General features: G+C 42.5%; 1 protein-coding gene across 1 annotated transcript in view; it reads right to left on the bottom strand.

Annotated features, from left to right (window-relative positions):
* CDH17 (cadherin 17) overlaps positions 1–24267 on the bottom strand; it is a gene marked incomplete at both ends in the record, with an annotated part of 87135 nt that extends 62868 nt beyond the window's left edge. The window contains 2 exons of the mRNA XM_082674734.1: positions 11534–11632; positions 24217–24267. Of these exons, the coding sequence (XP_082530860.1) occupies positions 11534–11632; positions 24217–24267 (150 nt within the window). The remainder of the gene's footprint in view (positions 1–11533; positions 11633–24216) is intronic.
* Between the last annotated feature and the right edge of the window lie 492 nt (positions 24268–24759).

The following is a 24759-nucleotide window of genomic DNA, read 5'->3' as shown; positions in this document are numbered from 1 at the left end:
AAACACAAGAATCAAACAACTAAAATCAGGAATGTAAGAGGGGACAGTACTACCAAACTTACAGAGATAAAAAGGATGAAATAGAATACTGTAAGCAATTGTTTTCCCACAAATCAGACAACCTAAGTGAAATGGATGAATTCTTAGATTAAAAACTACCAAAATTGACCAAAGAATAAGTAGAAAGTCTGAATAGAACTATAACAACTAAAGAGCTTGAGTTAGTAACCAAAAAAATTCCCACAAAGTAAAGCCCAGGACCAGGTAACTTCACTGGTGAATTCTACCTAACAAGTATGGGAGAATTAACATGAAACCTTCACAAATGCTTCCAAAAAGTAGAAGAGTATGGAATACTTCCCAACTTATTCTATGAGGCTAGTGTCATCCTTATATGCAAAACAGAAAAAAAAATAACAAAATAAAACTACAGAGCAATATCTCATAAATATAGATGCAAAAGTTTTCAATAGAATACTAGCAAACTGAATCCAGCAACATATAAAAAGAATTATATATCATGACCAAGTGGAATTTATCTTAGAATACAAGGCTGGTTCAACATATGAAAATCAATTAATTTAATACCCCATATTAATAGAATAAAGGACGAAACCAGATGAGTATCTCTAGAGAGGCAGAAAATCATTTGACAAAATCCAGCATCCTTTCATGATAAAAAAATACACAACAAAGTAGGAATAGAAGGTAACTTCCTCAACCTAATAAAGGGCATCTAAGAAAAACCCACAGCTAATATTATACACAATGTGAAAGACTGAAAGCTTTCCCTATATGATCAGGAACAAGATAATGATGCCCAATCTTGTCACTTCTATATAACATCGTACTTGAAATCCTAGGCAAGAGAAAGAAATAAAAGTCATCCAGATTGGAAAGAAATGAGTAAAAGTATCTCTATTCACAGATGACATGATCTTACATATGGAAAATCCTAAGGAGTATAAAAAAGTTTTACAGCAAATAAACAAGTCCAGTAAGGTTGCAAGATAAAAGATCAATATACAAAAAAAAAAAAAAATCAACTGTATTTCTATACACTAGCAAAAAGAAATCTGAAAATGATGTTAAGAAAACAATTCCATTTACAATAGGATTAAAAGGAATAACATACTTCAGAATAAATTTAACCAAAGAAATACAAGATTTGTAAACTGAAAACTACGAAACATTGTTGAAAGAAATTAAAGAAGATCTAAATAAATGGAAAAAACATCCCATGCTCAAAACTTGAAAAACTTAATATAGTTAAGATAGTACTATTCTCCAAGTTGAGATACTAATTCAACACAATCCCTATCAAAATTATTTTGTCTTGTTTGTAGAATTGACACAATGATCCTAAAGTTTATATAAAAATGTATAAGGCCCAGAATAACCAAAACAATCTTGAAAAAGAAGAACAAAGTTGGGAGACTTAACACTGCCTGATTTCAAAATTTTCTACAAAGCTACAGTATTCTAGAGAGTGTGGCACTGGCATAAGGACAGACATATAGATCAATGGATTCAAAATCAGGAGTACAGAAATAAACTTTTGTATTTATGGTCAAATTAATTTCTGACAAAGGTGCTAAGATAATTCAATGGGGAAAAATAGTGTTTTCAACAAATGGTGCTGGAACAACTGGATATCCACATGCAAAAGAATGAAGTTAGATCTCTACCTCTCGTATCATGCACAAAAATTAACTAAAACTAGACCAAAGGCATAAATGTTAAGAGTTAATACTATAAAACTGAGAAGATAAATCTTTCTGACTCTGGCTGAGGCATGAGTTTTTTAGATGTTATAGCAAAAGCACAAACAAAAAAGAAAATAAATTGAACTTCATCAAAATTAAAAGCTTTTGTGCTTCAAATGAACTATCAAGAAAGTGAAAAGTAACCTATAGAATGTGAGAAAATATTTGCAAATCACGTGTATGATAAGGAAGTTTATGCAGAATATATAAAGAGCTCTTACAACAATAAAAAGACAAATAATTCAATTTAAAAAGAGGTAAAGGATTTGAACAGACAGTTCTCCAAACAAGATATACAAATAGCCAATAAGCACATTAAAAGATATTAACATTAGTCATTAGGGAAATGCAAACCCAAACCACAGAGAAATATCACTTTACTCCACTAGGATAGCTATCAATACAATAAAGAAACAGATAAGTAACAAGTGTTGGCAAGGATGTGGAGAAATCAGAACACTTATACAATGCTGGTGGGAATGTAAAATGGTTCAGTTGTTTTGCAGAACAGATTTGCCGTTATTTAAAAAGTTAAAAATTGAATTAACTGTGTCCCAGAAATTTTACTCCTAGGTATATATCCAAGAGAATGGAAAACACATATCCTCACAAAAATTGTACATGAATGTCCATAATAGCATTATTTATAATAGCCATAAATGTCCGTTAAATGATAACTGGATATTCAAAATGTATTATATTCATACAATGGGATATTAATCAGCCATAAAAAAGGAAAAAAAGTACTAATACCTGCTACAATATGGATGAACCTTGAAAACATTATGCTCAGTAAAAGAAATTATACACAAAAGGTCACATGTTACATGATTCCATTTATATGAAATGTCTATAAAGGAAATCTCTAGAGACTGCAAGTCGATTAGTGTTTGCCAGGGGCTGGGAGGAGAGGAGAATAGGGGGTGACTGCTAGTTGGTACAGGGTTTCTTTGAGGCTGGTGAAAGTGTTCTGGGATCAGATAGTGGTGGTGGTTGTACATTTTTGTGACATATTAAAAACCACTGAATTGGACATTTTAAAAGGGTAGGGCTTCCCTGGTGGCGCAGTGGTTGAGAGTCCGCCTGCCGATGCAGGGGACACGGGTTCGTGCCCTGGTCCGGGAAGATCCCACATGCCGCGGAGCGGCTGGGCCCGTGAGCCATGGCCACTGAGCCTGCGCGTCCGGAGCCTGTGCTCCACAACGGGAGAGGCCACAACAGTGAGAGGCCCGCGTACGCAAAAACAAAAACAAACAAACAAAAAAACAAAAACAAAAGGGTAGATCTTATGATATATAAGCTATATCTCACACATTACAAAGAAAAAAGAGGCCATCCTACAGCGACGTCCTCCGCCCCCGCAGGTGCGTCCCCCCAAACCGCGGAGCGGCCGGCGTGGTCGCAGGCTGGAGGCGGGCCCGGGGCAGCGCCGCCGCCGGCCGCCCCTCGCTCCGGGCCCCGCCGCCCGCGGACGCTGATCCCCCTGCTGGAGTCTCCCGGGGCCCTCAGCGAGTCCCTCTGGTTACCCTTCGGCCCACGTGGGTCTGGGCCACTCCACACCAGAACCTGGGCGGGACCGCGCAGGGGGTCCCAGTGCCGGTGTCTGCCCAGACCTCGCACTACGACCTCCCCGGAGAACCTCTGCCGCCCTAAAAGTGCTAACGGTGGTGTGTGCGCAGGACACAGACTGGGGCTCCGTTTGGCTGCCTGTTTATGAAACATTTCAGAAGCCAGAAGAAAATACATTGTTGAGAACGCAGCAAAAGCAGCTTTTCTTGAAAAAAAATGGACAGAAACATCCTGAGGTATCAGTGCTCAATATATTTTCTGATCAGGAGTGCAACAGGGCTTCCCTGGTGGCGCAGTGGTTGAGAGTCCGCTTGCCGATGCAGGGGACACGGGTTCGTGCCCCGGTCCGGGAGGATCCCACATGCCACGGAGCGGCTGGGCCTGTGAGCCATGGCCGCTGAGCCTGCGCGTCCGGAGCCTGTGCTCCGCAATGGGAGAGGCCACAACAGTGAGAGGCCCGTGTACCGCAAAAAAAAAAAAAAAAAAAAAATGTGCAACACAAAAGACATTACAATAGCAGCTTCTCTTGCTGAGTTACGCAATTCCGTTCTGGCTGCCTGCCTGGAGGCCTTTCAGTCAATTGATATGAAGGTGCAAGAGACGATCCATCCTTGCCTGGGAGCAGTGGACCCGATTCCCATTTACCCTCTCTCTGGTGTTGGAGTGGAAGAGTGTGGAGCTGTGGCTAGAAGCCTTGCTGAGAATCTGGTCCAACGTGTTCCTGGCTGCAGTGTGTTTCTCTTTGGTGAGGCTGACCTGCCTGAGAAGCACACTCTTGTCCAGAGAAGGAAGCAACTGGGCTGGTTCACAAGGAGGGATTTCAGTGTTCTTAAACCTAACCTGGGAGCTGCACCTGCCCGAAGATGTGGTTTAACAGCTTGCTTCAGGGTGTTGTGACAGTTGCGTTGGACCAAAATTGGAATTTCAGCTTTGCAGTGAGGAGATTCATGCTGCCGCTAGAGCAGACGAGAGCCAATCTGCGGGAGGCAGGAGCTGAGCGAAACCGCAAACTGAGAAGCAAACTTTCACATCAGGCATCGTAGCTAGCCCGTAAGTGATGAACTGCAATGTTACCAAAGATGATCTCAAGACTTGGCTCTGGGAAAAGAGATCACTAGTGCCATTCGGGGCTCAAATGTGAATGGACTGAAGGGCGTCCAAACGATGGCTTTTCCTCACGAAGGGAAAATGGAGATAGCTTGCAATGTAGAGAGTTTTGAAGATCAAGAAGTTACAGAAACCTCAGAAGGCTCTCAATACATGGCTTACAGTGTCCTTGGGGACCATTTTTATTATGTATCTCCTTATTACATAGAAGCTCAAATTAAAACATTGACAAGTGATCAGGGAATTGGTACTACAGGGAGAGCATTAATTGGATTTACACCCCAAGAGTGCAAGAACTGTGTTGAATATGCTATTAAGGAAGGTATTGGGGAGTTCTGGAAGATACACGGAGGCATTTTCATGTGATCCAATCTAAGGCTTCATTGAAATTGTAAGGAAAAAATATCAGCCATTACAAAGTTTTCTTTTGGCCAGTGAAGACGAGTGGAAGATCTGAGAGCTTGGTTCCAGCTGTGAATTGGAAAACTGGACGCCTTCTCTGTCCAGTGACAACAACAGGTGTTTATAGATTGTCCATAGTCACCTTATGATATTTCTAGTCGTCACTGAAACTTCATGAAATCCTCCTCTGTATCAAGTGCATGCACTTGCATGTACTAGAAGCCCTCCTGAATGAGCTGCGTAAAATGGCCATCGTTGCTGAATCATCTTTAATTATCATGAACAAAACTAAAAACGGACTCAATTTATTTGGTATTCCTGACCTCTTTATTCCGAAGTCATTCAACTCTCATTTTTTTTAATGTGCACTTTTAAAAATCAAGTACTAAGCAACTAATAAATGGGGAGAATTATAAAATAACATTACTCCTTTGAAGCAAAAAAAAAAAGAAGAAGAAAAGTAATTACCTATCTGAGATATGTATCATACTATCCTTAGATCTAGAAGCCCCTGAGAGTACAGAGCTGGGGATAGTTGAAAATCCTCAGTGAGACAGGTCTATAGGTGTTTAGTTCTTTTTTCTTTCTTTCTTTCTTTTTTTTTTTTTTTTGGAGGACATGTTAATAACCCAAGGATCAACCTCATGGGGCAGAAAGCTTGCTTTGTTCCTCCCTGACTTCAGGTAAGAATATTTCAAGGAATACAGATGAGGGAACTGGGACAACTCCTTCCCACCACTGTAATAAAGAACTCAAAGTACTTCTTACCAAGGCTGGGTTTTCCACATCATTTCCACATAAGAAGATGGAGAGAGCACAGTATGCTATTTTTTTTTTTTTTTTGTATATGCCAGATGTTACTTTATTTTTTTTGCTATGTAACCTACTTTTTATTTTGGTCTTTTTTTAAATTGAAGTATAGTTGATGTACAATACTACATAAATTATAGGTGTACAACATAGTGATTCACAATGTTTAAAGGTTATATTCCACTAATAGTTACTACAAAATACTGGCTGTATTCCCTGTGTTGTACAAGACATCCTTGTAGCTTATTTATTTTATACATAATGGTTTCTACCTCTTAATCCCCTACTCCTAACTTGCCCCTCTCACCTGCACTCCCCCCACTGGTAACAACCAGTTTGTTTTCTGTATCTGTCTTTTCTTTTTTGTTATATTCACTAGTTTGTTTTATTTTTTAGATTCCACATGTAAGTGATATCATACAGTATTTATCTTTCTCTGTCTGACTTATTTCACTAAGCGTAATACCCTCCAAGTCTATCTATGTTGTTGCAAATGGCAAAATTTCACTCTTTTTTATGCTGAGTAGTATTTCATTGTGTGTGTGTGTGTGTGTGCACATAGATAGATAGATAGATAGACAGATTACATCTTCTTTATCCAATGGACACTTAGGTTGCTTCCATATCTTGGCAACTGTAAATAATACTACTATGAATATTGGGGTGAATGTATCTTTTCAAATTAGTATTTTTATTTTTTGCAGATATATACCCAGGAGTGGAATTGCTGGGTCATATGGTAGTTCTGTTTCTAGTTTTTTGAGAAAGCTCCACACTGTTTTCCTTGGCTACACCAATTTACACTCCCACCAACAGTGCGTGAAGGTTCCCTTTTCTCCTCACCAACATTTATTATTTGTGTTCTTTTTAGTGATAGCCATTTGACAGGTGTGAGGTGATATCTCATTGTGGTTTTAACTTGCATTTCTCTGATGATTAACAATGTTGAACACCTTTTCATGTGCCCGTTGGCCTTTTACATGTCCTCTTTGGAAAAATGTCTATTCAGGTCTTCTACCTTTTTTTTTTTTTTTTTTTTGGCGCTACATGGGCCTCTCACTGTTGTGGCCTCTCCCGTTGTGGAGCACAGGCTCCGGATGCGCAGGCTCAGCGGCCATGGCTCATGGGCCTAGCCGCTCCGCGGCATGTGGGATCTTCCCAGACCGGGGCACAAACCCGTGTCCCCTGCATCGGCAGGTGGACTCTCAACCACTGTGCCACCAGGGAAGCCCTCTACCCATTTTTTAATTGGGTTGTTCGCTTCTTGATGTTGAGTTGTATGAGCTCTTTCTATATTTTTGATATTAACCTCTTATCAGTCATATCATTTGCAAACATTTTCCCCCATTCAGTAGTTTGTCTTATCATTTTGTCAATGGTTTCCTTTGCTGTGCAAAAGCTTTTGAGTTTAATTAGTTTCCATTTGTTTATTTTTCCTTTTATTTCCTTTGCTTTAGGAGACAGATCCAAAAAATATTCCTACGATTTATATCAAAGAGTGTTCTCTTTATGTGTTCTTCTAGGAGTTTTATGGTTTCGGTCTTACATTTGGGTCTTTAATCCATTTTGAGTTAATTTTTTTTTTTTTTTTTTTTTGCCATACGTGGGTCTCTCACTGTTGTGGCCTCTCCCATTGCGGAGCACAGGCTCCGGACGCGCAGGCTCAGTGGCCATGGCTCACGGGCCCAGCCGCTCCACGGCATGTGGGATCTTCCCAGACAGGGGCACGAACCCGTGTCCCCTGCATCAGCAGGCGGACTCTCAACCACTGTGCCACCAGGGAAGCCCTTGAGTTAATTTTTGTATATGGTGTTAAGTAGCATGATATGCTTGACTAGAAAATGAGAATATCAGTGTTTTAATATCAGTGATGCCATTAACTTATTTAAGCCTCAGTTTCCCTATCTGTAAAACAAGCAGTTGGTACAAAAAGTCTCTAAGGTCTTTTCTAGAACAAAGACTCTCAGATTCTAGAAGGAAATCCCCTTCGTTGCCTACACTCCTCCACTCCAACACACACACCGATAAACAAGAAGCATTCAGCCATGGCAGTTGGGCTATCATTTTCTGTTAAGAAGAGACAAGCTTTGTAGTGTGGCTAATGGAAAAAGAACAGAAAAAGAAGTGGAGTAACCCAAGGAATGATTTTACTGGCTGGGCTCCTGAGAGACTGCAGAAGGATCCTATGAAGCAGTTTCCAGGTGTGTGACGTTTGTTAGCTGGACATTGCCTCTAGGTACAGTTCTGATTCTGTTCAGTGGCACGTGGACCTGTACTCACAGAACATCTACTCCCTTCTGCTCAAGAGTCTCCTCAAACAGAGGTTGCAGAAGTAACCACAGACTCTCTGGCCCACAAGTACATTTTGCTTAGATTATAAGATGACTTTTTTTATTGTGCCAATATTCTTAGATCAGGAAATTTTACATAAATATAAAAATTTCTGACTTTTGTGGAAAAACTATAGAATCCAGTAATACTGTACACAAATTCTGACTTGTGAAACAATTTGGAATTGAATTAAGGCTATACTTTTTGATGTACCCTCAGTTTGTCACAGTCCCCACTATTCCCTGTGTCCCACATGCTGGAGCCAAGTATCAGAAGACTGTTAATTTCACGTTTGCACAGTTGGGGGTTTTTCTACATCTGTTTTTTGCCACTGCCTGTCTTATCCCAAGATAGCATCATTCATCACTTACCTGGCCCTTGTGGGCTGTTGAGATACTTACTACAGATGGACTTTCACACCCAAGCACTGGGTTAGCACCTGTGTGAGGAAGGCTCCCCAGTCTGTATCTCCAGACCCACATGGCCACTGTCTCCTCAACATCTCCACCTAGCTAACCCCACATATTACCTTAAATTCAATAGGCCTAACACTTATTTACTGACTTTCCCATAAATCTTCCCTCCCCTCCCCTCCTTCTCTCTCTCCTTTCCTCTCTCTCTCTCTCTCTCTCTCTCTCTCTCTGAATGACACCACTAACCAGCCAGTGAAGCAAGCCAGAGGCCTCGGAGTTACCCTAAACACCTCCTCTCTCCCCCTGCACTCATTCAGTCACCAACCCCAGATGGTGTGACTTCCTTGCATTGCTCCCACCCCTCTCCTTCCCTCCACTCCCCCTTTATACTTACTTAAACCAGGCCTCCACCGCTTGCCACTGGTCTATGGCAAACTGTCCCAAGAGCCTTCCCACCTCTAGGTTCACCCCCTTCATCCCACACTTACAGTGATCACAGAGTAGGTCTGTGCAAGCACAGTCTAATTCTGTCACACCTTCTTTAACCCTCCACAGGGGCCCTGCAGCCTACCACAGGTTAAAGGGCCGGTCTGGACACCCATCCCCACCACCCGACCTCAGCAGCCTCGCCTTTGCACACCCTAAACCACCTGTTATCTTTCATTCTCTTGTTGATTTGCACACCCCTGTGCTTTTTCCCATACTGTATCCAGGGCCTGCTTTCTGTCTGTGAGTGCCTGTTCAACTTTAAATACTCAGCTGAGGGGTCAGAGAAACCTTTTCTGTTCAACCACTACCGCCCACACTTAAAATCGAGCACTCTTTCTCCATCTGCGCTTGGTTCCCTCTGCAGCCCACCAGACTCCAATCAGAACCCTTCACTACATTGTTTGCTTACTTGTTAGCCTCCTTCTACTACCCTATGAGCTCAGCGGGGGCAGGGATGGTGTTGGGGTCATCTTGTATCCTCAGTACCCAGCATAGTGCCTTATAACAATAGGCACCATCAGGAACGAAATTGGGTCATTTGTAGAGACGTGGATGGACCTAGAGTCTGTCATACAGAGTGAAGTAAATCGGAAGGAGAAAAATAAAGATTGTATCTTAACGCATATATGTGGAATTTAGAAAAACAGTACAGATGAACCTATTCGCAACACAGGAATAGAGACACAGACATAGAGAACTGACGTGTGGACACGGGGCGGGGGCGTAGGGGGTGGGATGAATTGGGAGATTGGGAATGACATATATACACTACCATGTGTAAAACAGATAGCTAGTGGGAGCCTGCTATATAGCGCAGGGAGCTCAGCCCGGTGCTCTGTTGTGACCTAGATGGGTGGGATGGGAGGGGGAGGTCCAAGAGGGAGGGGATATATGTATACGTATAGCTGATTCACTCTGTTGTACAGCAGAAATTAATGCAATATTGTAAAGCAAATATACCCCAATAAAAATAAATAAATAAATACAAATATATCAAATTCCAAAAAAGAGATGAACGTGTGCCTATCCCACAGCATTCTTACCAGCTTATGAAGCATAAAAATACACAAGTGAACAGAATGTTTTTTTATTGGAGTATAGTTGTTCTACAATGTTGTGTTAGTTTCTGCTGTACAGCGAAGTGGAGTTCCCTATGCTATACAGTAGGTTCTCATCAGTTATCTATTTTATACATATCAGTGTATATATGTCAATCCCAATCTCTCAATTCATCCCACCCCCCTTTTCCCCCCTTGGTGCCCATATGTTTGTTCTCTACATCTTGAACAGAATTTTTTAAATGTAAACAAGATATCTATAACTAAGTGCTCCCTGGCAAGGGAGGGAAAGTTAGTTAACGAGATCACCTCTTGTGTGAGCCCTGCCATAGACTCCCAACCAGTTCCTTTGCAACCTCTTCCGTTTCCCGCCCCCCTCCAGTTTGTAGCCCTGAATGGAAACTTGATTCAGGCCCGCTGCTTTGAGGAGAAAATCTAAGAGCCTTAGAAGTCAGGGCCCTCCTGTCTCTGCAGCCTCCTCTCCTACCTTCTTCTTTAGGCTCTCTGCTGGCCTTCTGCTGAAACTCGGGGCATGCCCTGCACCCTCCCAGCACAGGGCAGGTGTCCAAGCTGTGCCTTTGCTGGAACACTCTTCTCTTATTAGCCTCCAGCTCTCAAAGCATTTGCTCGTCGCTCAGTGCCGGCTTCCCTGACTGGAGAGGTCAAAGCCTCTAAAATACCCACAGCAGGGCACAGAGATACACATGCACCCCCAACAGCTCATACTATGGAGCCCCTTTGCTCTAATTTGGTACCAAATGGCAGAAAGTGGCATGAGGCAGCTTTCAGTCTCTCCTCTGTGGACGGGAACTGCCGAAACAAATGCTTGGACAGTTAACAGAAGGCATCCACCTTAGATGGTAGTTTAGCAACCCTCTGTCGCTCCCCCAGTGCATGGGACGGGAGATCATGGGCCCACCCAGAGGCTCATCAAAGCACCCTCAGCCACTCCAAGGCCAAGCAGGCTTCCCCAGGGGATTTCTGGTCAATGCAGTAGTATGTTTTTCTCCCTCTCTCCATTACATTTCCGGGATTATCTCAGGGCCCTTAAAGCTGAAGTCTCTTGCAGTCCACTCCTCAACCTGATGCTTTCTCAGTTAACTAACTAAATGAGATGACTGCCTCCCACTGTGCCTTGTCTAACCCATGGGTGAGGGCCCAGGGATGGGCTCAGAGGAGGCGGTGAGGAAAGCAGGCCATTCCAGCAGTAATCCAGAGAACCCGCATCTTCAAATGCTTCAAGCAGCCAGCTCATTGAACAGACAGATCCTCAGATGGCCCTGTCACTCCAGAGACAGGTTCCCTTCCCACCCTGGGGGAAGAGGCAGAGTCTACAGGCACCAAGATCCCCGCCCCAGAGATGGGAGTACTTGCCCCAGACACCACTGAGGAAGTCCGAATGAGGAAGTTAGGTACAACGTCTTATAGCACGGAAGCCACTCATCTCTGTGTTTAACTTAGCTTCTGAAATCATTCTTGATAATGAGATCTACTATGCCTATATTTTATTTCTGGGTGTACAGTAGATAAAGGAGTAAAAGAGAGAGCCTGCAAAATCAAGATGACAGTGATCAAGAGTAGCCGTTACCTGGAATATGATTTGACTCGGTCCTTGGCCTTCAAAAATAGAAAAGGTCATGGGCTCCAGGGGTCCACTAAACTTTCCCTCTTGGCCATATCCAGTTGTCTGTTAAAAAAAGAAAGAAAAAGAAAATTAGCAAAAAAAAAAAAATTAGCATCACCATCTACTATGAATGTATACGCGTCACTTGCTGATTTTCTTATGGTTCCAGGACTGATATATGAAACCTAAGATTCTAACCTGGCTCAAAACAATGTGAAATCTAGTCAAAACAGGCAGGAAGGGGTCTAATAGTTGTTGAGGCTCTACTATGTCAAAATGGTTTGCTTAGAGCCTAACACGGCTTTTCTCATTTAACCATTCAAGCAATCACCCTGTGGGGAGAAATTAACACTCCCGTTTTATACATGAGGCTCACACAGGTTAGCTACTTGCCCAGAGTAAAACCCATAAGCAGTGGACATGGCACACACACTGGGTTCTAACTGAAGGAAAGTTCATGATCTTCCCACAATGCCACTATGCTGTTAAATTCTACATGGTTTTACATAAGCTTCTTTTCTTTTTAACTTTTTTTATTTTTGGCTGCATTGAGTCTTCGTTGCTGCACACAGGCTTTCTCTAGTTGCAGTGAGCAGGGGCTATTCTTCGTTGTGGTGCCAGGGCTTCTCACTGCAGTGGCTCTCTTGTTGCGGAGCACAGGCTCTAGGCACATGGGCTTCAGTAGTTGCAGCACATGGGCTCAGTAGTTGTGGCTCACGGGCTGTAGAGCACAGGCTCAGTAGTTGTGGCGCACGGGCTTAGCTGCTCCACAACATGTGGGATCTTCCCGGACCAGGGCTCGAACCCCTATCCCCTGCATTGGCTGGTGGATTCTTAACCACTGCACCACCAGGGAAACCCCTACACCAGCTTCTTAAAACCCCTCTATTCCAATCCTTTTAGTTTATAAGGAAATCCATGGCAGATTCCCAGCACGTTAGAGTTCAGGCACCTCAAAGACAATTGAATTTTTAAGGGGAAAAAATATGTAGACGTGTTGAGTACAATGCTTGCCTGGCACCCAACAAGAAGAGCTCACACTTGTTAAATTAGTATATGCTGAGCTTTGTCCTAAACACATTGAATCCCGACAACAACCCTACAGGGTGGATTATTATTGCCAGCTCTGTTTCACTGGTGATTAGGCTGAGACGCAGAGAGGTTAAATAATTTGCCCAGGTAGTGCAGGAAGCAGGATTCGAACCTGCAACTCCAGACCCGGCCCTCTTAGCCACTACCCCCACTACACAACAGCAGAAGCAGCCGAGACAGCCTGGGGTGGGGGGGGAGGGGTGGGAAGCTGGCAGCATGGGGATGCGCAGGAGGGTGTATTCAGCAGTAGTTCCTGCCATCCCTTCGTCTCCCACCAGGAATGGTCACTAACGGGAGTCGTGAGGCAGAGCGGAGCAGGCGGAACGCAGGAAGGGGCAGCCAGCCATAAACCCACCACAGAGAGCACCCTCTGGAACGAAGGATCTGACACCCACACTGATGCCAGTGCCCCCTCCTTCCCAAGTGGTTCTTCAGGTCTCCTACTTGTTATGGGAATCAGGGCTGGGATAGGTTAGAATTAGAAGTACGATATGGAAAGTTAATGGTTTGGGGAACTGGACAGGTAAAACCAAAAAAGAAAGAAGAACTAGTGAGAAGAGAATTTATTTTCCATTTCTTTATGAGGAGCTAGTGTGCTCTTATCGTATAGAAACACTGGGAATAACCCAAAAACAATTAGGATGAAATCATGGGGGAAAAGGTCTTGTACTATATCCCTTGGTTAATTGAATCTTGATTAAGTTGATCTGGGTTGTCCAACAAAAAAATAGTAACAAACAAGAACACAGAGGACGATCTACACGTGGAACAACTCGTACAGAACACCTACTGAATGCTGGCAGAAGACCTCAGACCTCCCAAAAGGCAAGAAACTCCCCATGTACCTGGGTAGGGCAAAAGAAAAAAAAGAATAAACAGAGACAAAAGGATAGGGACGGAACCTGCACCAGTGGGAGAGAGCTGTGAAGGAGGAAACGTTTCCACACACTAGGAAGCCCCTTCGCGGGCGGAGACTGTGGGTGGCGGAGGGGGGAGCTTCGAAGCTGCGGAGGAGAGCACAGCCACAGGGGTGCAGAGGGCAAAGCAGAGAGATTCCCGCACAGAGGATTGGTGCCGACCGGCACTCACCAGCCCGAGAGGCTTGTCTGCTCACCCGCCGGGGCGGGCGGGGGCTGCGAGCTGAGGCTCGGGCTTTGGTCTGAGCGCAGGGAGAGGACTGGGGTTGGCGGCGTGAACATAGCCTGAAGGGGTTAGTGCACCACGGCTAGCCGGGAGGGAGTCCGGGGAAAATTCTGGACCTCCCGAAGAGGCAAGAGACTTTTTCTTGCCTCTTTGTTTCCTGGTGCGCGAGGAGAGGGGATTAACAGCACTGCTTAAAGGAACTCCAGAGATGGGCGCGAGCCGTGGCTAAAAGCGCGGAACCCAGAGAGGGGCATGAGACGCTAAGGCTGCTGCTGCAGCCACCAAGAAGCCCGTGTGCGAGCACAGGCCACTATCCACACCCCACTTCCGGGGAGCCTGTGTAACCCACCACTGCCAGGGTCCCGGGATCCAGGGACAACTTCCCTGGGAGAACGCACGGCGAGCCTCAGGCTGGTGCAAAGTCACACCGGCCTCTGCCACCACAGCCTCACCCCGCACTCCATGCCCCTCCCTCCCCCCGGCCTGAGTGAGCCAAAGCCCCTGAATCAGCTGCTCCTTTAACCCCGTCCTGTCTGAGCGGAGAACAGATGCCCACTGGCGACCTACACACAGAGGCGGGGCCAAATCCAAAGCTGAGCCCCGGGAGCTGTGAGAACAAAGAAGAGAAAGGGAAATCTCTCCCAGCAGCCTCAGAAGCACCGGATTAAAGCTCCACAATCAACTTCATGTACCTGCATCTGTGGAATACATGAATAGACAATGAATCATCCCAATTTGAGGAGGTGGTCTTTGAGAGCAAGATTTATTATTTTTTCCCCTTTTCCTCCTTTTGTGAATGTGTATGTGTATGCTTCTATGTGAGATTTTGTCTGTATAGCTTTGCTTCCACCATTTGTCCTAGGGTTCTGTCTGTCCTTTTGTTTTGTTTTGGTTTTGCTTGTTTTTTTGTTTTTGGTCTTTTTTTTCTTTAAAAAATTTTTTTTTCATAATAATTATTTTAATAACTTTATTTTATTTTACCTTCTTTCTTTCTTCCTTTCCTTCCTTCCCTCCTTCCTTCCTTCCTCCCTCCCTCTTTCCCTCCCTCCCTTCCTCCCTCCTTTCTTTCTTTCTTTCTTTCCTTCTTTCTTCCTTTCTTTCTTTCTTTCATTCTTCCTTCCTTCCTTCCTTTCTTTCTTTCTTTCTTTCCTTCTTTCTTTCTTTCTTTCTTTCTTTCTTTCTTTCTTTCTTTCTTTCTTTCTTTCTTTCTTTCTTTCTTTCTTTCTTTCTTTCTTTCTTTCTACTTTTTCTTGCTTTTATTCGAATCCATGTGGATGAAAGGCTCTTGGTGCTGCAGCCAGGAGTCAGTGCTGTGCCTCTGAGGTGGAGAGCCAACTTCAGGACACTGGTCCACAAGAGACCTCCCAGCTCCACATATTATCAGATGGCGAAAATCTCCCAGAGATCTCCATCTCAACACCAGCACACAGCTTCACTCAACGACCAGCAAGCTACAGTGCTGGACACCCTATGCCAAACAACTAGCAAGACAGGAACACAACCCCACACACTAGCAGAGAGGCTGCCTGAAATCATAATAAATCCACAGACTCCCCAAAACACACCACCAGACGTGGACCTGCCTACCAGAAAGACAAGATCCAGTCTCATCCACCAGAACATGGGCAACAGTCCCCTCCACCAGGAAGCCTACACAACCCACTGAACCAACCTTAGCCACTGGGGACAGACACCAAAAACAACAGGAACTACGAACCTGCAGCCTGCAAAAAAGGAGATCCCAAACACAGTAAGATAAGCAAAATGAGAAGACAGAAAAACACACAGCAGTTGAAGGAGCAAGGTAAAAACCCACCAGACCTAACAAATGAAGAGGAAATAGGCAGTCTACCTGAAAAAGAATTCAAAATAATGATACTAAAGATGATCCAAAATCTTGGAAATAGAATAGACAAAATGCAAGAAACATTTAACAAGGACCTAGAAGAAGTAAAGATGAAACAAGCAGTGATGAACAACACAAAAAATGAAATTAAAAATACTCTAGATGAGATCAATAGCAAAATAACTGAGGCAGAAGAATGGATAAGTGACCTGGAAGATAAAATAGTGGAAATAACTACTGCAGAGCAGAATAAAGAAAAAAGAATGAAAAGAACTGAGGACAGTCTCAGAGACCTCTGGGACAACATGAAATGCACCCACATTCAAATTATAGGGGTTTCAGAAGAAGAAGAGAAAAAGAAAGGGACTGAGAAAATATTTGAAGCGGTTAGAGTTGAAAACTTCCCTAATATGGGAAAGGACATAGTTAATCAAGTCCAGGAAGCACAGAGAGTCCCATACAGGATAAATCCAAGGAGAAACATGCCAGGACACATATTAATCAAACTGTTAAAAATTAAATACAAAGAAAACATATTAAAAGCAGCAAGGGAAAAACAACAAATAACACACAAGGGAATCCCCATAAGGTTAACAGCTGATCTTTCAGCAGAAACTCTGCAAGCCAGAAGGGACTGGCAGGAAATATTTAAAGTGATGAAGGAGAAGAAACTGCAACCAAGATTACTCTACCCAGCAAGGATCTCATTCAGATTTGATGGAGAAATTAAAACCTTTACAGAGAAGCAAAAGCTGAGAGAGTTCAGCACCACCAAACCAGCTTTACAACAAATGCTAAAGGAACTTCTCTAGGCAAGAAACACAAAAGAAGGAAAAGACCTACAATAACAAACACAAAACAATTAAGAAAATGGGAATAGGAACATACATATCGATAATTACCTTAAACGTATATGGACTAAATGCTCTCACCAAAAGACACAGATTGGCTGAATGGATACAAAAACAAGACCCATATATATGCTGTCTACAAAAGACCCACTTCAGACATAGAGACACATACAGACTGAAAGTAAGGGGATGGAAAAAGATATTCCATGCAAATGGAAACCAAAAGAAAGCTGGAGTAGCAATTCTCATATCAGACAAAATAGACTTTAAAATAAAGACTATTACAAGAGACAAAGAAGGACACTGCATAATGATCAGGGGATCAATCCAAGAAGAAGATATAACAATTCTAAATATTTATGCACCCAACATAGGAGCACCTCAATACAAAAGGCAAATACTAACAGCCATAAAAAGGGAAATCAACAGTAACATATTCATAGTAGGAGACTTTAACACCCCACTTTCACCAATGGACAGATCATCCAAAATGAAAATTAATAAGGAAACACAAGCTTTAAATGATACATTAAATAAGATGGACTTAATTGATATTTATAGGACATTCCATCCAAAAACAACAGAATACACATTTTTCTCAAGTGCTCATGGAACATTCTCCAGGATAGATCATATCCTGGGTCACAAATCAAGCCTTGGTAAATTTTAGAAAATTGAAATTGTATCAAGTATCTTTTCTAACCACAATGCTATGAGACTAGATATCAATTACAGGAAAAGATCTGTAAAAAATACAAACACATGGAGGCTAAACAATACACTACTTAATAACGAAGTGATCACTGAAGAAATCAAAGAGGAAATCAAAAAATACCTAGAAACAAATTACAATGGAGACACAACGACCCAAAACCTATGGGATGCAGCAAAAGCAGTTCTAAGAGGGACGTTTATAGCAATACAATCCTACCTTAAGAAACAGGAAACATCTTGAATAAACAATCTAACCTTGCACCTAAAGCAATTAGAGAAAGAAGAACAAAAAAACCCAAAGTTAGCAGAAGGAAAGAAATCATAAAAATCAGATCAGAAATAAATGAAAAATAAATGAAGGAAACAATAGCAAAGATCAATAAAACTAAAAGCTGGTTCTTTGAGAAGATAAACAGAATTGATAAACCACTAGCCAGGCTCATCAAAAAAAAAGGGAGAAGACTCAAATCCATAGAATTTGAAATGAAAAAGGAGAAGTAACAACTGACACTGCAGAAATAAAAAGGATCATGAGAGATTACTACAAGCAACTCTATGCCAATAAAATGGTCAACCTGGAAGAAACGGACAAATTCTTAGAAAGGCACAACCTGCCAAGACTGAATCAGGAAGAAATAGAAAATATGAACAGACCAATCACAAGCACTGAAATTGAAACTGTGATTAAAAATCTTCCAACAAACAAAAGCCCAGGACCAGATGGCTTCACAGGCGAATTCTATCAAACATTTAGAGAAGAGCTAACACCTATCCTTCTCAAACTCTTCCAAAATATAGCAGAGGTAAGAACACTCCCAAACTCATTCTACGAGGCCACCATCACCTTGATTCCAAAACCAGACAAGGATGTCACAAAGAAAGAAAACTACAGGCCAATAGCACTGATGAACATAGATGCAAATATCCTCAACAAAATACTAGCAAACAGAATCCAACAGCACATTAAAAGGATCATACACCATGATCACTGGGGTTTATCCCAGGAATGCAAGGATTCTTCAATATATGCAAATCAATCAATGTGATAAACCATATTACCCACCTGAAGGAGAAAAACCATATGATCATCTCAACAGATGCAGAGAAAGCTTTTGACAAAATTCAACACCCATTTATAATAAAAACCCTGCAGAAAGAAGGCATAAGGGGAACTTCCTCAACATAATAAAGACCATATATGACAAACCCACAGCCAACATCGTCCTCAATGGTGAAAAACTGAAAGCATTTCCACTAAGATCAGGAAAAAGACGAGGTTGCCCACTCTCACCACTATTATTCAACATAGTTTTGGAAGTTTTAGCCACAGCAATCAGAGAAGAAAAGGAAATAAAAGGAATCCAAATCAGAAAAGAAGAAGTAAAGCTGTCACTCTTTGCAGATGACATGATACTATACGTAGAGAATCCTAAAGATGCTACCAGAAAACTACTAGAGCTAATCAATGAATTTGGTAAAGTAGCAGGATACAAAATTAATGCACAGATATCTGTGGCATTCCTACACACTAAGGATGAAAAATCTGAAAGTGAAATCAAGAAAACACTCCCATTTACCACTGCAACAAAAAGAATAAAATATCTAGGAATAAACCTACCTAAGGAGACAAAAGGCCTGTGTGCAGAAAATTATAAGACACTGATGAAAGAAATTAAAGATGATACAAATAGAGGGAGAGATATACCATGTTCTTGGATTGGAAGAATCAACATTGTGAAAATGACTCTACTACCCAAAGCAATCTACAGATTCAATGCAATCCCTATCAAACTACCACTGACCTTTTTCACAGAGCTAGAATGAAAAAATTCACAATTTGTATCAAAACACAAACGACCTCAAATAGCCAAAGCAATCTTGAGAATGAAAAACGGAGCTGGAGGAATCAGGCTCCCTGACCTCATACTATACTACAAAGCTATAGTAATCTAGACAGTATGGTACTGGCACAAAAACAGAAAGATAGATCAATGGAAGACTGTAGAAAGCCCAGAGGTAAACCCACACACCTATGGTCACCTTATCTTTGATAAAGGAGGCAGGAATGTACAGTGGAGAAAGGAAGGCCTCTTCAATAAGTGCTGCTGGGAAAACTGGACAGGTACATGTGAAAGTATGAGATTAGATCACTCCCTAACACCATACACAAAAATAAGCTCAAAATGGATTAAAGACCTAAATGTAAGGCCAGAAACTATGAAACTCTTAGAGGAAAACATAGGCAGAACACTCTATGACATAAATCACAGCAAGGTCCTTTTTGACCCACCTCCTAGAGAAATAGAAATAAAAACAAAAATAAACAAATGGGACCTAATGAAACTTCAAAGCTTTTGCACAGCAAAGGAAACCATAAACAAGACCAGAAGACAACCCTCAGAATGGGAGAAAATATTTGCAAATGAAGCAAATGACAAAGGATTAATCTCCAAAATTTATAAGCAGCTCATGCGGCTCAATAACAAAAAAGCAAACAACTCAATCCAAAAATGGGCAGAAGACCTAAATAGACATTTCTCCAAAGAAGATATACAGACTGCCAACAAACACATGAAAGAATGCTCAACATAACAAATCATTAGAGAAATGCAAATCAAAACTACAATGAGATATCATCTCACACCAGTCAGAATGGCCATTATCAAAAAATCTAGAAACAATAAATGCTGGAAAGGGTATGGATAAAAGGGAACACTCCTGCACTGCTGGTGGGAATGTGAACTGGCACAGCCACTATGGAGAACAGTATGGAGGTTCCTTAAAAAACTACAAATAGAATTGCCATAGGACCCAGCAATCCCACTACTGGGCATATACCCTGAGAAACCCATAATTCAAAAAGAGTCATGTACCAAAATGTTCATTGCAGCTCTATTTACAATAGCCCGGAGATGGAAACAACCTAAGTGTTCATCATCGGTTGAATGGATAAAGAAGATGTGGCACATATATACAATGGAATATTACTCAGCCATAAAAAGAAATGAAATTGAGCTATTTGTAATGAGGTGGATGGACCTAGAGTCTGTCATACAGAGTGAAGTAAGTCAGAAAGAGAAAGACATATAGCGTATGCTAACACATATATATGGAATTTAAGAAAAAAAATGTCATGAAGAACCTAGGGGTAAGACAGGAATAAAGACACAGACCTACTAGAGAATGGACTTGAGGATATGGGGAGGGGGAAGGATAAGCTGTGACAAAGTGAGAGAGTGGCATGGACATATATACACTACCAAACGTAAAATAGATAGCTAGTGGGAAGCAGCTGCATAGCAGAGGGAGATCAGCTCGGTGCTTTGTGACCACCTAGAGGGTTAGGATAGGGAGGGTGGGAGGGAGGGAGACACAAGAGGGAAGAGATATGGGAACACATGTGTATGTATAACTGATTCACTTTGTTATAAAGCAGAAACTAACACACCATTGTAAAGCAATTATACTCCAATAAAGATGTAAAAAACAAACAAACAAACAAAAAGAACACAGGACTTTGGAATTTGGTCTCCTCTCCCTCAGAGTTGTGTCAGGCCCTTGGGTTAGCTGTCCCCAGCCATTGCCAGCCTCTCTCCCTTGGGAAGACAAGTGGTCTCTTTCCCAGACTCCCTTGCAGCTAGGAGGGTGACCAAGTGACCCAGTTCTGGTTTGTTAAACAAAAGGTGGAGTCTGCTGTGCCTGGGTGGAAGTGAGGGAATGGTTCTGGTCAAGATTTTGTATTCCTGATTAAGAAAGACAGATGTGGCTGGCCTCTGCCCTGTTCGTCTTGCTCAAGCAATGGACCTCATGTCTGTAGCTGTGGCCGCCATCATGAAACCACAAGGGGATAAACCAGCTCAAACAACAGTGGAGCAAAGAGAAAGAAGCCCAAATCTCTGATAACATCACAGAACTGCTAAACCTGCCCGGGACTGCCCACGACAGGCTTCTCGTTGTCTGAGAAAAATAAATCCCTATTGACTGGAAAGACTCTAAGGTTGCTTGTAGCTAAAAGCATTCTTAACTGACACAATAACTATACAGACTTCTAGCTCATCAGTTCCTCTCAAAGTGTATTTTCCTCTGGGGGCTCTTCCCCCCTTCCACTCCTTTCCACATCTTCTCCAGCTCCAGCAGTTCCTCTGCAAGGCAGGACACAAGAAGTAGGTGCCATGGTTGGTACAGGACGAGGGCAGTGCTTTTTGAGGGGCTACTGCTTAACAGCAAATGTCTTCATCAACTTTCTGCTCGCATCAGCAAGCAGCCCATCTTTCAGCTGATCACACCAGTGACGGCATCTATAGGAAAACTACATTAGTCAGGCAAACCTCACAAATAAGCCTGCATTTTCCCCAGGTAGACGAGCTGGCTCACCTATGAGAAATAAAGGATAAGTCTCAGTTGCAATGTTCAAAGTTGGGTTGGGTTCTCGTATCAGGGCAACAAATCTCTCTTCCTGCCCATTAACCTGGCTATCTGAGCTATAAAGATTTCAAAATGCATGGGCACGTCATGAGTCATCAAGCCATACATCCATAACTGGGAAGAATGCTGTGGTGGAAATTTGTGAAAAGAGTTGGAAGAATAAAACCCACCATCTTGCATAAAGAGGTGAAAAGTAGGAAGAGAATGGAACTGATATTTTGAAGTGTTTCCTGTATGGCAGCTATGGAACTAGAACCTCCACACATGTCATTTCTTCTGATCCTCAACAATATCAGGAAAGCTCTGGAGGAGTCCTACAGCAGAGGCACATATAACTGGTGCCGCTGTGGGATGGTACCAGCTCTGTTGGACCACCAAGCCCCAACTCTGCACCACGTTGCTCCACTGCCTTCCGGGCCAGCAAAGGACGCATGCTGTTATCAGATCTGCCTGCCTAGTAGCCACCGTCATTGTACTTTCCAGCAAGAGTTCTCTGTTTATATAGTATGTATGTCAGATCTTCTTCCTTCCAGAAGAAGCATAGTCCCAGGCAAAACTCCAAAACAGTTGGCTTCTCCTTGATTTCCCTGCCTCCTTACTCAGCACTCTTTCCCAAACCCTCTCATCAGTGCCCTTACAATATATTCGTGCAGTGTTTCTAACCCTCTATGAGAACCTGTTCTCAGGAAAGAACAGGAGAGCCACTCATAGTATAGAATAAATGACTGGCAATCACTTTAAATGGTTACCTCTGCTGAATAAAGCCTTATGCTGAAGGAAAGACGCTCCAACTGAACTTCCAGCCTTCACAGGAGAGGGTCTGGGCATAGGGGTTGGTGAAGGCAGAAGAGAAATGGCTCCATCCCAATGCCCCTGAGATCCCAGCACACAGGCCTCAGCCTCCCTCCTTCACCCAGAGACAGCTGTGCACGTGGCAGTCTCCTGGGCAAGGCTCTTGCTGCCAGCAGTAGTTTGGGCAGTACTTCTTACTCCAGGTAAAAATCCCACTGGGGTGAGAGTAGGGAAAAAGGAAAACTTACTTTCATCCTTTATCTAGGAAGAAAAATCCATGTCCCCTTCTCAGACAAGAAGCTGATGAGCCTGCTAATGTCAAATTATCACGACAGAATCTTCTCTCTCTCTTAGGTCTCACTGTTGTTTCCTAATGTTTCCTAATATAAATCCATAGTTATGTATTTAAGTTCTAACTTGTTCCGGGCACTGTGCTATGTGCTGAGGCTGCAAAGATGACTAAAACACAGTTCTCCTCATGGAGGTCAGAGTCCATCTGAGTGTAGACGCTGGATATTTAAAACATGGTAGTAATAATAATAGCTAATATTTATCAAGTCCTTAGACTGTGTGAGTCATTGATTCAAGGGCTTGATAAATGCATTATCTCATTTAATTGCCACATAAGGCAAGTACTATTATTAGACCCATTTCACAGGGCAGAAAACTGAGGTTCAGAGCTTCGTAACTCACCCGAGTTCTTATCACCAATCAATAGCAGTGCCAAGTTTGAACTAGGCACTGACTTCACCACCATTCTGAGATAATACAGATAGCAAAGGACATCTGAGAGGGTAGGAAGAGGAGAGAAGTCAAGTGGGGATGTTAGACCCAGTCCTTAGGCAGTCTTAGCTACATGCTTCAAGCCCTGGTCTGTGAGGACGCACCTTGCTCGTAAGGTTTGAACTGCAGATTTTCCCCCCAAGGGGAGAGCTCTGGTAGGTTTACAAGTTTGGCTGTATTTCACTCTAACTATTTTGAACTGTGTGGGCTCTCAGGGGCTCTCTGGAACTTGAAATTCAATATGGTATATTTGGGTTTTAGAAGAAAGGAACCAAGATTAGAGGTATGAGGATCTAGTAGCTTCCTTCTAAGGAGAAAGCAAAAGCTTCCCCATAATCTTGCTTCATAATACAACAGATTTGGCAAGTGTATAACCTTTATGAGCTTCATAAGGAAAGTGAAGACAGCACCCCTGTCTCTACCCGAGGTTAAGGTCTGGTCTCCCCAGGTTCCATCCAGCTCCAGCTTCTAGAAGCCCGAGTCGATAGGGTTAGCTCAACAAGTGACTAAGCACAAATTTGGTCAGAAAACTCCAAGCCGTATACGGGAAGAAAAGTACAGAGCAGAGCAGGGTCAAAAATGGAGAAAATGCTTTTCTTAATTTCGGTGGTAATTTCTCATGGTCAAAGTTAAAAAAAAAAAAAAGTCAAGATTAAGGGACATAGACTAACACAGGTATCAGTATACTTTTCTTTCCAGATTCCCTGAGCTGTATGCAACGGTGTAAAGCTAAGTAGACGGATTTGCTTAAACCTTGCCCGTGAAGTGGCATTGGCTTTTAAGAGCTGAGGAGAAAGTACACCTCTGGTTAAAGGTTGGACATATGACTTGTAGCTATTTCAACAAAAATAGTCCATCGGGGCAAAGTGCCCTTTGCTCACAATGAGTTAATTCTGATAGACTATTTTTTACATCATGATAGCCGTTGCTTCCCTGGTACGGGGTAGAAGGATGACTGGGGATATTCTACTAAATAAATAAAGAACATTCTCTTCTCTTACCAAGTAAAGTGTAAAGAGACACAAGCAGTGCAGTTGGGCTTGCATCGTCATGGTTTTCTTTATTCAAGCTCCTGTGAATAAACCGGAGATAAGTTGATTAGTTGCCAATCCTGTTAAAACCATGTTTCTCCAAGCATAAAGGATCATTGGATCATATTCATTTATAAACCTAGTAGAAGGCATCCCTGAAGTTCAGCCTCTGCTCTGTGGAACAGCCTGGCCTTCCAGAAGCTTCCTGATAGCTTGTCCTCCACAGCAACCACAAGTCAACATCCGGAAACAAGCGTGTGCTAATTCCATCTTTACTAACCGCTTCACTTTATTAGTCTTCTTCATTTAAGAGTCTTAAATGATAGGCAATAAGTATAATTTTCACTCATTATATGCGTGGGGGATATATGTTTTGGCAAATGCCACAATAAGTAGATACTAAAATGTTAGTGGTGCTGACTCAAACCTGCAAATAGATGAGCTTCTTCAAGCAGGAAGAACCCAAGAATGTTCACAACCCTTCATTCAAAGACCTCACCAGCTGCCTCTTTG

Source organism: Grampus griseus (assembly GCF_964374135.1).
Source record: "Grampus griseus genome assembly, chromosome: 17".
Classification (NCBI taxonomy): domain Eukaryota; kingdom Metazoa; phylum Chordata; class Mammalia; order Artiodactyla; family Delphinidae; genus Grampus; species Grampus griseus.
This window is presented reverse-complemented; position numbering and strand designations above follow the sequence as displayed.